Consider the following 14,180-nt stretch of genomic DNA (forward strand, 5'->3'; position numbering starts at 1 on the left):
AATCTCCAGTGACGCACTTTGCCTTTATTTGGACAGAGTCGCTGGGCGCAGTTTTAAATCCCCTGCAAATGTCAAAACATAACGTCGTGCATTTGGCCTTCGTTGTTCATTTGGCCTTCGTTGTTCATTTATTCACGTTTCCCTTCATTCAACGAGTTATTAATTCTACTCAAGCAAGTGTTATTAGCCCACACAGTGCTGTATGATATAAAAGTTAGCTAGGCTTATATATATAAGTAATTTGACCTGTCTTATCATCATGGCAAGATCTGCTTTTTTCCTATTCTTGTTTACTGTGATTGCAGGAGCAAAACAAGCGTGTTTAGAAAAAAGATTGGTTTACAGTATCTGACAGTGTATTTAGGCTATTACCTATTACAGTGCTGTTTGAAATGCGTCATCTCTAAGCAATGAGGGTTATTACTTGTCAATGTCCTTATTATTTGGCGATTACTGCCAAGCTGTTATGTGAACATCATCTGAAGGCTTATCTAAATAAGATTTAAAACCTTTGAGACTTTTTAATACAACCAAGAATTATGTTGACCAATTTATCAGTGGCATTTAATATGTGTTGATTTAATATTTTGTTATATATAATTGCTGAATGACAACGGCTTGCTATTATAATATCAATGTAAATGAACGCTCATTAGTCCAGAATACCCTAATTTTACACAAGGTCAAAATATCTATTGTTTATTAAGTACCAGGAATATCAGGACAGACCACACCCAGTCTATTTAACCCCTGAATAGACCGACTCATAGTAGCTATTCATTCACTGCAATCTGGAGATAATAGACTCTATTGTATTACTAAATACTTACTGGTGATGTGGGTACAGACAGATGCAACACTGACAACATTGCCGCACGCCAGTTCTGGACAACCTCTGACACAGTTGGGTGAATACTATACATATTTCCAAAAACTATTCAGGACCCATAATCACTTAAATCCAATTGTAAAAATAATGGAAATAACTATTATCTATTGTGAGCTTACATAGATCTGTCATTTTCACTGCATTTGACCTTTTCTTTTGACTTTGTTATTTTTATTTTCACCTGGTGTTTCATCAGGGAGGGGGACAATTATTTTAGCACTTGGCACACCTAGGGACTCCACTTTTAACAGAACAGAACATGATACACTACTATGTAAGCTCTCAAAACAAGTGTTATTTTAATTGTGGGTAAAACCAGGGAGTGAATGTTGAGAACCGGAACATTTTAATGTTTTAAACTCTAAAACATTCTCAGGTATATACAATACAAAGCTTAGACCAACCTTAGACAACTGTCTCAACACATATGGGGGTTTCATGTTAACTACAGTGAAAAGGTCATTTTAAACTAACATGTGAACAATTATTTTCTAAATTCTAGAGTCTCCCCACATACTGTAGGCCAGAGAGAATACATATTGTTCATGTCCCTGACAACTGACAAGACCATCAATAAATACAGATAAAATGTGAAAACGTTGTTTTACTGCTTTTAAAATAAAAATACACAGTGTTTCATTCAGAGATTACTTTTAGTTTAAAAGGTAACTTTCTTGGTCCAAACACATATGACTTCAAATATACACAAAATAAAGAAATGCTTTAAAATAAACCTACAAGCAAGAGGTTGAGTTCTGGAATACAAGATTGGCTTGTGAGCGGTAAACAAAATGTGGTTTAGAAAGTTGATTACATAGATCTCACAGAGACAGTACACTTCAGATGCATTATGGGTGAAATCCCTCTCTAGGCACACATACATACACATGACTGGTACTGTAGCCTTCATCATCATCATCATCACCGCCACAGCAATGACATACACATGGTCAGTTTTATCCCCTGTGTTTTCCTTATACAGTTTTATATTATATTGTATATCTTTGCTGCCTGTGTGACGCACGCACGCACGCACGCACGCACGCACGTACACACACACACACACACACACACGCACACGTATGGTAATACTTGGATGAATGGAAACAATAAACAAACAGAAACCCCAGATGAGATTCAGACACATATAAACAACCAGATACAAACGGCAAGTAAAACGACGAACGACTCTTCCTGTTGAAGTGGTATACCATGATCTGACCATCCATTCTGTATCAGTGCTGTCATTCCTTACAGGTTTGCTCTGGGTAAGCCTTTAGGAAGGAGATTAGCAATCAGAGTGACTTGTAAAGGAATGGTCCCCGGTTAAATCCCTGATGTAGACATGAGTCTAGACATGAGTGCATCCTGCATTACAAGAGTTGCAATCTGGGAACCCATTCGGTCTAGTCTCAATGTCTTGAGGCTAGATTACAAGAGTTGTTGTGTATTCTAATGTGTTGTTGCAGGAGAGGACCGGAAACGACTGTAGCTTCTTTTAAGACAACAGGTTTATGATAATATGGGAGGACACACTAGTTACCACATTGTGACCAGAGCTCCAGAGCACAGAAGTTACTGTGGTTATGTGGGACCAGAGCTTCGGAACAGAGTGGTTATCATGGTTACCGTAGTTAAATGGGACCAGAATTCTAGAACCCATCCATTACCATAGCAACATGATACAAGTTCCAGAATTGCAGCTGTATACAGGGGAATACAGTGGTGGTTACCATAGAATAAATGGGGTAGAAAATACAGTGGTTAACTTAAAAACATGGGACCACAGAATACTGTGCTTAACATAGAAACATTAGGACTCATTCACGAAGCGTGCGTACGCTCAGATTTTATAATAAGGTGCAAATCACAAGTCTTTCCACGAGCATAGTCTGATTCATCATTGTTATTCCTACGGTGATTTGGCTGTTAGGTACACACAAACTCAGGTCTGCTGTTGGGCACTCGTATGTGGGAGATAACACGCGTAGCTGATATTAGAATGCCTTATTCTTCTTGCTAAATCAATTCCAATAGTGCCAATCACCTAAAATAAAATGTTTATATGCCCAATATTTGTCAAGAAGATATTTGTTTAAAAGAAAAGAAAAAAAAAATCTGTTATATATTGCTTGTTCTTGAAGTGAGGATGCATAACTGGGCTTTATGACAAGAGGCAAATTCAAGCCTATTTTTATGTATTCTTAGTTGAACCGAACATAATTATTATGTTTCTCAGCATGTTTGTCGTTTCTGCGACCATAATTTGGCAAATTGATTAGCCTATCATGCTGCAGGAGACTACAGGCAAACAATCTTATTACTTATTCATGTACTTATTCATTTCTAATTGCAATATGAAACTGGATGATGACATAAGAACGCAATACAATATCCTTCAAGTCTTACAGTCTGATGAAGATGTAGAATGGATGACATCTGTGTCCTCTCCCATAGGATATCATTATTTAAAATGAGGTATTTCCCCTCAGTGATCAATATATGTAAAGCTATAATCCATAATCTTTCAGGTAGCTAGCAGCGTGTGACTGCATTCCAGCATCATCGTTTTGGTTTAGTTTTACCTCAGCAAAGGTGAGCAACATCCTATCCATCCAATATCCTGCCATGCTTTATTAGCCTTATATATTATTTGGTATTCTGTGACACACCAACGCGAAGCATTGTAAGCTCGAAGATATTTTATTTTTGATGAGCGACACCATATATTTGTACGGAAGGCTTTCAACTCAGTGAATTTGGTTTCAGCTCGGCTATTCCAGTCTTGCCTTTTATGGTGTGAAATGGGGCGTGGAACAATGTAAACAGGGCATACATTAATGTGCATTTGATTAACGAACGGGTGGGATTCATCATCTGATGCACCTGTTATCCACACAAATCAAGGCTTTACACATCCTTTCGTGAATCCCACATGGGTCGTTACTTAGTCGCGAAACTACGCTAAAATATAGTCAAATGTAAAAACAGCTTTGTGAATGACGCCCATTGGGAGTAGGACTCTGGAACACAGTTAACTTGGGATAATCCTGCTATCCTTGGGTCAGCAACGAGCACTTAGCTCCTCCCCCAAGTCGCTGGTGTCCATATCGACTTCCTCACAATTGACTGCTCTTCCTCCTTCCGCGTCATCACCACTTTCTCCTCTCTCTTCTTCTCCTCTCATCGTCAGCTCCTCCCATCCTCTGGTGCCCTCTGACATCAGTTCTCCTGTTCTCGTCCCATCTACGCCTGACCCCACCTCTGCGTCTCCTCCTAGACCAGACACCATCTCCATCTCCCCTCCTTTAAGCCCATTATCTCCGACCTCCTCTATCACTCCATCTTCTCCTTCTCCAGTCAAACCCACGACGGTTCCCCTCCCCGTTCCCGTGTCTCCATTCAACATCTGCACACCCTCTCTGCCTCCACTTAGGTCTCCCATCTCTGACACTTTGCCCATCCTGTCTTCCATCTCTCCATCCACAACTCCACCCAGGCTACGTTCCATCTCTCCGATCATCCTCCTACCATCCACCTGTCTATCCATTTCCCCGCCTATACCTGTAGTTCCACCCGGCCTACATTCAATCTGCCCAGCTATACTTCCATTTATCGCTCCATCCGTCCCTTTCTCTATTTCTCCGGCCATTTCTCTGCCCGACCCGCATTCTATGTCCTGACTTATCCTTCCATCCATCTCTCTGTCTATCCCTCCACCTGTGCTGCGTTCTGTCTCTCTCTCGTCAATCGCCGTCTCGGCGTTTTGCCCGGGACTTGAATCTGTCGTCACGCCTTGTCCGGACACCACCCTCACAGCCTCCGTCACTCTCTCCATCTGTCCGGTCGTCCCTCCTGTTTGTCCGTCCAGCCCAACCTGCAGGGCTGCGGCCTCCTGCTGGTCCTGGGCCTCCTGCTGGGCCTCCTGCTGGGCCTCCTGCTGGGCCTCCTGCTGGGCCTCCTGCTGGGCCTGGGCCTCCTGCTGGGCCTCCTGCTGGGCCTGCCGGATGCAGTTCAACCACTGCTGCTTGTTGAAGAGGTCACTGGCCTGCAGACACAGAGCCTGAGGCTGTCCTCCACTGTGATACGACACCCTGAAGAAGTTCTTCACTGAAAAACAGGACAGGAAGAGGAGAGAGGGAAGGTAGCTTGTAGATCTGCTATTTTTGAATAGCCAACGTTAAAGTCTAAAATGACACTTTAATGGGTTAAACCAGGAATTAGTCAACCGTGATGTTTATGTTTTAGTTGTTGTATCTCATGTGAAATATCTATTCCTCAGAGAATCTCTTAATTACACCAACATTGTTCTTGTGAGGCAGTAGAAATGAAATGAAATGAACATTAATCTCACTTCTCTCCGCGTTGCTGAAAGCTCCTCGTATGGAACCGCCCACTCTGACCTCGCCATCCGATAGGTCCTCCAGCAACAGGTGGCGGATTGGGATTGGCTGACGGCAGAGCTGGTAGCTGATAGTCTGGTCGTTCAGGGAGAGGGCTCGAGTTACGACCAACACGTCTTGAAAGAGAAAAACGTGAAGTTTCTACAGAGAGAGAGAGAAAGAGAGAGAGAGGAGAAAATATTGTCCTTAGAATGTACCGTATTGACAGGAAATTATTTCACCCCAAAATGACACCATTCAAGACACAGCTAGTGTCTCGTACAATCCTCGTGTCAACTTTACACTATAATGAAAACAGGAATCAACTTACTGCTCCGCGGTGGTTCTTCAGCTCGCCACGGCAGCTGAGAGTTCGGGAGTGTTCAATTAGTGCGTCTCTCTGTCCTTCCTCGCTGTAGGACAGCCTGTTCTTATAGTAACGACACTCAGATTCCCCTGCCTGTCTGTTTATTTCTGCTACAATACTCTGAACCATCAGGATCTGTAGGAGAGACAGACAGACAGACAGACAGACAGACAGACAGACAGACAGACAGACAGACAGACAGACAGACAGACAGACAGACAGACAGACAGAAAGAGAAATGAAAAAAAAGCAACATATTTCTAGTTAGTCTGTCTCTCCTACACTGTCTCCCTCTCAGTTGTCTTACCGTATGTCTCTCCTACACTCTCTCCCTCTCAGCTTTCCTACTGTCGGTCTCTCCTACACTGTCTCCCTCTCAGCTTTCCTACCGTCTGTCTCTCCTACACCGTCTGTCTCTCAGCTTTCCTACCGCCTGTCTCTCCTACACCGTCTCCCTCTCTGCTGTCTTACTGTCAGTCTCTCCTACACTGTCTCCCTCTCTGCTGTCTTACTGTCTGTCTCTCCTACACTGTCTCCCTCTCTGCTGTCTTACTGTCTGTCTCTCCTACACTGTCTCCCTCTCTGCTGTCTTACTGTCTGTCTCTCCTACACTGTCTCCCTCTCTGCTGTCTTACTGTCTGTCTCTCCTACACTGTCTCCCTCTCTGCTGTCTTACTGTCTGTCTCTCCTACACTGTCTCCCTCTCTGCTGTCTTACTGTCTGTCTCTCCTACACTGTCTCCCTCTCAGCTTTCCTACCGTCTGTCTCTCCTACACTGTCTGTCTCTCAGCTTTCCTACCGTCTGTCTCTCCTACACTGTCTGTCTCTCAGCTTTCCTACCGTCTGTCTCTCCTACACTGTCTGTCTCTCAGCTTTCCTACCGTCTGTCTCTCCTACACCGTCTGTCTCTCAGCTTTCCTACCGTCTGTCTCTCCTACACTGTCTGTCTCTCAGCTTTCCTACCGTCTGTCTCTCCTACACTGTCTGTCTCTCAGCTTTCCTACCGTCTGTCTCTCCTACACTGTCTCCCTCTCAGCTTTCCTACCGTCTGTCTCTCCTACACTGTCTGTCTCTCAGCTTTCCTACCGTCTGTCTCTCCTACACTGTCTCCCTCTCAGCTTTCCTACCGTCTGTCTCTCCTACACTGTCTGTCTCTCAGCTTTCCTACCGTCTGTCTCTCCTACACTGTCTGTCTCTCAGCTTTCCTACCGTCTGTCTCTCCTACACCGTCTGTCTCTCAGCTTTCCTACCGTCTGTCTCTCCTACACCGTCTGTCTCTCAGCTTTCCTACCGTCTGTCTCTCCTACACTGTCTCCCTCTCAGCTTTCCTACCGTCTGTCTCTCCTACACTGTCTGTCTCTCAGCTTTCCTACCGTCTGTCTCTCCTACACTGTCTCCCTCTCAGCTTTCCTACCGTCTGTCTCTCCTACACTGTCTGTCTCTCAGCTTTCCTACCGTCTGTCTCTCCTACACTGTCTGTCTCTCAGCTTTCCTACCGTCTGTCTCTCCTACACCGTCTGTCTCTCAGCTTTCCTACCGTCTGTCTCTCCTACACCGTCTGTCTCTCAGCTTTCCTACCGTCTGTCTCTCCTACACTGTCTCCCTCTCAGCTTTCCTACCGTCTGTCTCTCCTACACTGTCTGTCTCTCAGCTTTCCTACCGTCTGTCTCTCCTACACTGTCTGTCTCTCAGCTTTCCTACCGTCTGTCTCTCCTACACTGTCTCCCTCTCAGCTTTCCTACCGTCTGTCTCTCCTACACTGTCTGTCTCTCAGCTTTCCTACCGTCTGTCTCTCCTACACTGTCTCCCTCTCAGCTTTCCTACCGTCTGTCTCTCCTACACTGTCTCCCTCTCAGCTTTCCTACCGTCTGTCTCTCCTACACTGTCTCCCTCTCAGCTTTCCTACCGTCTGTCTCTCCTACACTGTCTGTCTCTCAGCTTTCCTACCGTCTGTCTCTCCTACACTGTCTCCCTCTCAGCTTTCCTACCGTCTGTCTCTCCTACACTGTCTGTCTCTCAGCTTTCCTACCGTCTGTCTCTCCTACACTGTCTGTCTCTCAGCTTTCCTACCGTCTGTCTCTCCTACACTGTCTCCCTCTCAGCTTTCCTACCGTCTGTCTCTCCTACACTGTCTGTCTCTCAGCTTTCCTACCGTCTGTCTCTCCTACACTGTCTGTCTCTCAGCTTTCCTACCGTCTGTCTCTCCTACACTGTCTCCCTCTCAGCTTTCCTACCGTCTGTCTCTCCTACACTGTCTGTCTCTCAGCTTTCCTACCGTCTGTCTCTCCTACACTGTCTGTCTCTCAGCTTTCCTACCGTCTGTCTCTCCTACACCGTCTGTCTCTCAGCTTTCCTACCGTCTGTCTCTCCTACACTGTCTGTCTCTCAGCTTTCCTACCGTCTGTCTCTCCTACACTGTCTCCCTCTCAGCTTTCCTACCGTCTGTCTCTCCTACACTGTCTGTCTCTCAGCTTTCCTACCGTCTGTCTCTCCTACACTGTCTGTCTCTCAGCTTTCCTACCGTCTGTCTCTCCTACACTGTCTCCCTCTCAGCTTTCATACTACCATTTCCATTTGTACACTCAGGAGTTGAAGGAGTAGTTCACCCAAAACATTACTTATTTTCTATCAATTACATACACACCCCATGAAGCATTGAATTCATGGAGATTCTTTTGTTTTTAACACATTATAAGCCAATAATTTGATAACTCTCTTCGGTAGGAGACTCAAATCGTCTCCTTTGTGTCTCCTACACTATGTGTCTCCTTGACGACCTTACAGGATTATGCAAAGGCTAAAATGTAACTTAGACAGCATGTTATATAGACAGATCCTATAGTGTGTATAGTTTCAATGTAGGCTGATGACAGGTTCTTGGTTACGTATGTATTAGTTATTATTAGATTATTGGTTTACTTATGTATTACTTTATTATTGGACTACTATTTCTATGCATTTGATGTATTATTGATGTATTGTGATGTATTATCTTGTGTCCTTGCTTACTGTAAGTCGTTCTGGATTAAGAGTGTCTGCTAAATGCCTAAACTGTAAACTGTAAACTGTACCGGTTACATTAGCATCTTTATTGTTATCATCACATTATTGGCTCAGGAATGTGACAAAAACAATGAAATCTCCAAGAATTCAATGCTTCATGGGGTGTGTAATTGATAGAAAATAAGTCATTTTTTGGGTGAACTACTCCTTTAAATGAACCATTAGGATTTTACAGTGTAGACTGGGATCCCAGAGATAATCATTTTACCAAATGGGGGTCCGTGGCCTAATTCATATCAAACTGGGGGTCCTTCGAATGAAAAAGATTGAGAATCTCTGAACTTAACTATACTGATACCCGAATCTACTCCATTTGGTTCCCTTTGTACACCCTCAGAGTTACAGACCCTGGTGGACCCCCGGACCCGACATTGAAAACCGGTGGTCTTTGGGGTGCGTTTTGTTTTCTCACCGCCTCCTCCAGGCGCTGCCTGTCTGGGTGGTCATTGGGCGTATGCTTCAGAATCTCCCGCAGCAACAGCGGGTATTTGACCAATCGGCTGCGAGGGATGTCCAGGAAGTTCCACAGGTCCAGCTTCCTGCTGAACGGCGACAGGAGACAGCGCTGCAGGAAGTCGTGCACCCGTCCGTCTCTCTGCTTCCTGTCGTCAAGTAACGCTTTGGCAGGCACCTGGTTGCTGCAGTAACCAGTGTATGACTGTAAACATGGCAGCTGATGGAGGAGAGACAGACATGCAGACACAAATAACACACACACGCACGCGCACACACACACATACACACAGAGTTAAGTATTGTGTGTGTCTATTACAGTACAGAATGTATAGTGTGTGTGTGTGTGTGTGTGCATGTGTGCGTGCGTGCGTTGTGTTGTGTTGTGTAGTGTGTGAGCATCTCTTACCCAGTCTACCAGTATGTGTCCTACATGTTCTGTAGAACCGTCTGGTTGTCTGGCCTGTCTCAGCTGACTCAACAGATCTGAGAGAGAGAGAGAGAGAGAGAGAGAGAGAGAGAGAGAGAGAGAGAGAGAGAGAGAGAGAGAGAGAGAGAGAGAGAGAGAGCGAGAGAGAGAGAGAGAGAGCTGATCCACAGTGGGCAAGAGTACCTCCATACTATAGCACAGATGTATGTATGAACAAACTCATAAACAAAACTAAATGCTTCCAAATCGTTCTGGTTTATTATTACAGGGGGAGCCTACAATTAAAAAGTGATTGCACCAGAGTTACTGTAGCTATCAGCTCATTTACATCTGTTGTCCCTGGGGAGGTAGACAAAAAAAATATTGAATTAGAAAGTAGAAAATGTCATTTTCTGGTTTCAACCCTTATGTTTTATGATTTCAGTAAATGTATCTGATTTGCTGCAGAATGTTTGATCTCCACTTTCTATCTCTAGAACAGAAGCATGTTCCTGCTTCCTCATTTTGCCACTAGAGGGCATCATTAGCATATACAGTACTGTAATCTCACACAGACAGAAACAACTTTTTCATGTGTGGAAAACAAATCTGCTCCTTAAGACAAAGTATGAGAATTAAGAAAACTCTATTCTCTTCTGTCGTTCATATGAACTCATCAGAAATGAATACTTTTAATAGTTTTAAGTACCAATGAAAAAATATGTATCCAGAATTATCATAACTGCTCTGTACACAATATGTAACGTCGTCTCATAATCTAAAAAACACAAATCTATGCTCAATAAAGTTAATTGAATTGGAAATTGAGAGAGAAAGAGACAGCCAGACAGGTTAATAATAATAATACAATACAATTTACATTAATATGAGCTTTTTAGACTGTGTGTGTGTGTGTGTGTGTGTGTGTGTGTGTGTGTGTGTGTGTGTGTGTGTGTGTGTGTGTGTGTGTGTGTGTGTGTGTGTGTGTGTGTGTGTGTGTGTGTGTGTGTGTGCGTGCGTGCGTGCGTGCGTGCGTGTGTACCTTCATGTAGAGGTACCAATGAGTCAAGGGTTCCAAAGATCTGCATCAGTTCCTGTTCTGTCATGATTGACAGCTTCAACATTGGGTCATGATAAGCCTAAACACACACACGTGCGCGCACACACACACACACACACACACACACACACACACACACACACACACACACACACACACACACACACACACACACACACACACACACACACACACACACACACACATTTTTGGTTGGTTGTTTATGAGCTGATGTAAATGTACATGATGTGTTAACCGGATATCGTCTCATATCAACCATATGCCTCTGAATCAAAACAAATCATATTGTGGCAAAATGTTTGATATCAGCAAATAACAAATCATTATCTGAAGATTGTATATGGTATCATATTTTGATGACGCACAAACAAATACACACACTACGTGTGCAAACAGACTCGTATTTACCTTCTTTGCCAGCTTCAGGTCATCAACTAAGTCTTGTTCTCCCTGAGATAACTCAAATATAGCCTAGAGAGAGAGAGAGAGAGAGAGAGAGAGAGAGAGAGAGTTGGGGTTCTCTAAGATCTTTTATAAATGTAAAATGAAGTTTCACTTAATTGATTCAAAGATTAAATGAGTTAAATAATGACTTGTAACACCCTGACATTATTATTATTATAACGTGAAAACTCTGGAACGCACGCACGCACGCACGCACGCACGCACGCACGCACGCACGCAGGCACGCACTCACTCTCATTCTCTGGGTCTAACCTCTTGTCGTTTTATCTCTCTCGCTGACAGTGGTTGGACGTCGAAGGTGTCGCTCCACAGCTTGCTGTCACGCCGTTTGGTCACCACGGGGACTGTTGCCGAGGAGCGGGGCCCCGTTGCCGAGGAGGGGCGTGTCCAGGGGCGGGGTAAGACAACAGTCTCTGACCGGCTGTCAGGATGAAAACTGATGGAGCGCTGAGGAGAGGATAAACATCAAACAAATATAACTAAATAAACCTAGAATGAGCTGCAATGGGTTAGAACAGTGGTTCTCAAACCTTTTAATTCCAAAGACCCCCATAACTCTGACAGGAACTGTAAGGGTCCATTTAAAACCCCTTCAAGGAACCCTGAGGACCCCTGGACCCCACTTTGAGAACCGCTAGGTTAGAATAAAAGCTTTATCCTCCAGAGTTATTGTTAAAGTTTGTGTTGAACTCCTTCTTATTGAGCCATGTAAATTCATTGAGAACCTCATGAAGTGTTTTCATTCATGCATGTTGTGGTGATTTACTGGTAATGACACTTGGGCCAAAGCAAGATGGCAAAACCCAGAGCCTTGTATTAGAGAGTTGCGTCACCTTCGGGGTGGAAAACAGCACCGGTCACGTGGTTCATGTAAACTCGAAATAGTGACAAACGCTCATAGACTCTAGTGCATTCCTTAAACCTCCGGTTCGGGGTTTTGTCACTATTCGGCTCCTCGGACTGGCCCGATGAAGTGAATGGAGGTGACACAACTTAAATGGCTCTGGCAAAACCTAGTGAAGATATGTCAGCCACATGTGATGTCTCAGAGAGTTATCTATCATGCTTCTACTCACATACTATGCCTAGCCTCAATATTCTTTAGTTTTAGTTGACATTAAATTTTTTTGTTTGTTTATTTAGTCTAGTTTAGTTTTGGCTAAGTCTACTATCTTAGTCTCCCTTACAGTAATCTCTCAAGAACAGATTCTGCTCTGCGTTGGAATCTGTCGTGAAGGTTCGTCATAACGTGTACACACTGGGCTACAAGGGCGTGCCTTCAGATCAGGAAGCAGGCCGCGCTTTACCCAATCAAATGTAGTGGGCGGGATTTACGTGTCCGCCGATCATTCCCCACTCGAAACCAACCGAAACTAATTTAACAATAGCGTCCTTGGAGCAGACAAAACCACGAAAAGATATTCACATTTTAACTTGCTCTTTTATCATAGAAACAAGTGGGCTTATAACCAAAACGATCCATGTTCTCTGGGAGAAGTGGTGTTAGTGTTCCGTGTAGACATACTGTTAGTGGGAATGAAAACATAGTCGCACCACCGGAAGTGAAAGCTGAAGGCAGACCAAAACCCCGGTTTCCTTGCGCACGGGTGCTACGTCGTCATTGTCCCAGAGCCAAGTGAGATAGTACAAACAGCAGAGGGCGCTGTTTTTCCTTCTCATTTGGTTCTGGGTTCCCAGATTGCCCTTACAGAGACCGATGTGACTCTGTCCCCTGATTGACCATTTACCTGCAGGGTCTGACCAATCCTCTTGAGGGGCGTGGTTTTAACAGGCGGGAGGAGACTGGCCAGTGATGTCACCCTGAACAGAGGCTTGACTCGCTTCGTGCTGGGCTCCTGCAAGACACAAACAGTACCCAGATGATTAGCTTAATGTGCAACATTGTTTTCTCACTCAACAGTAAACAAACCAACATACAGTATGAGTGTATACAGGGTATCTGCACATTTATAAAGTTACAATTTAACGACTTTGAGGCATTTTTAATACTAAATTGGCAGAATTGTCAAATATTACGTAAGAAAGAGGCAAACACTGTGAAAATTGCCGATCTTGTAGATCAGCTATTTTCACAATATTTATCTGTGGAACCACGTCAAACTAAATGTAGGCTAATGCCTACAATTCCAAGTGCTTGTCAGGGTGGGGGATCCAACAATATGATCATTTGGGGGGTCACAGCTTGAAAAGTTTGGGAAGCCTTGAGTTAGAGATAATGGCCAAACATCTTGAAAACGGACACTTTCGGCGGTTTTCGATCGCAGATTTTAGAGGGGGGGGGGGGACCGGGGGGCAAAAAAAAGATCTCAACTGCCCTAAATGTAATTCCTGGGGACTCTACTGACACACACACACACACACACACACACACACACACACACACACACACACACACACACACACACACACACACACACACACTGTTACACACGTTACATAAAGACTGAACAGACACAACACACTGAGTGACATACATCACAACTCAACACAAGCGAGCGCGTGCATGTGTGTTCACTTGCAAGTGTGTGTACGTGGATGCATTAGCGTGCACGTACAGTATATCTCTGTCTTTTGTGTGTGTGTGTGTGTGTGTGTGTGTGTGTGTGTGTGTGTGTGTGTGTGTGTGTGTGTGTGTGTGTGTGTGTGTGTGTGTGTGTGTGTGTGTGTGTGTGTGTGTTTGTGTGTGCCTCTGTGTGTGTGTGTGTGTGTGTGTGTGTGTGTGTGTGTGTGTGTGTGTGTGTGTGTGTGTGTGCCTCTGTGTGTGCCTTGGCGAGTGAGATAATATAGCTGTGGTTTGTCCTGTGACCAACACTGCAGTTATGAGAGCTAACAGAGAGAGGGTTGTGGGTTGTGGTTGTAACATGATGAGTGGAGTTATTACAGTGCAAGTGAATACAGGGGCACAGGAAGAGAGAGTGAGAGAAACAGAGCAAGGGATTTAGCCGTGTGTCTGTGGTGTTGTTGAGCGACCGAGAGGGTTTACTATGCTCACCACAAACAACCTGATATCTAGATCATGAGCTGTCTAGTTCTAAAACAAACAGGTCACT

The 14,180-nt window shown here is 44.3% G+C and overlaps 1 protein-coding gene across 4 annotated transcripts in view; it reads right to left on the minus strand.

The window, feature by feature from the left end:
* Nucleotides 1–1,475: 1,475 nt before the first annotated feature.
* Nucleotides 1,476–14,180, minus strand: part of arhgef3 (Rho guanine nucleotide exchange factor (GEF) 3) — a 53,226-nt gene continuing 40,521 nt past the window's right edge. For all 4 annotated transcript variants that reach the window (XM_080423783.1, XM_080423786.1, XM_080423785.1 and 1 more), the window contains 9 exons: nucleotides 12,858–12,965; nucleotides 11,362–11,556; nucleotides 11,053–11,115; nucleotides 10,606–10,702; nucleotides 9,564–9,640; nucleotides 9,114–9,374; nucleotides 5,603–5,773; nucleotides 5,244–5,433; nucleotides 1,476–4,999 (listed from right to left, as the gene is read on the minus strand). In XM_080423783.1, the coding sequence (XP_080279909.1) occupies nucleotides 3,954–4,999; nucleotides 5,244–5,433; nucleotides 5,603–5,773; nucleotides 9,114–9,374; nucleotides 9,564–9,640; nucleotides 10,606–10,702; nucleotides 11,053–11,115; nucleotides 11,362–11,556; nucleotides 12,858–12,965 (2,208 nt within the window). In that variant the 3' untranslated portion in view covers nucleotides 1,476–3,953. The remainder of the gene's footprint in view (nucleotides 5,000–5,243; nucleotides 5,434–5,602; nucleotides 5,774–9,113; nucleotides 9,375–9,563; nucleotides 9,641–10,605; nucleotides 10,703–11,052; nucleotides 11,116–11,361; nucleotides 11,557–12,857; nucleotides 12,966–14,180) is intronic.

The sequence above is a fragment of the Gymnoscopelus braueri genome (genome assembly GCF_963280865.1).
Source record: "Gymnoscopelus braueri genome assembly, chromosome: 3".
NCBI classification, from domain to species: Eukaryota; Metazoa; Chordata; class Actinopteri; order Myctophiformes; family Myctophidae; genus Gymnoscopelus; species Gymnoscopelus braueri.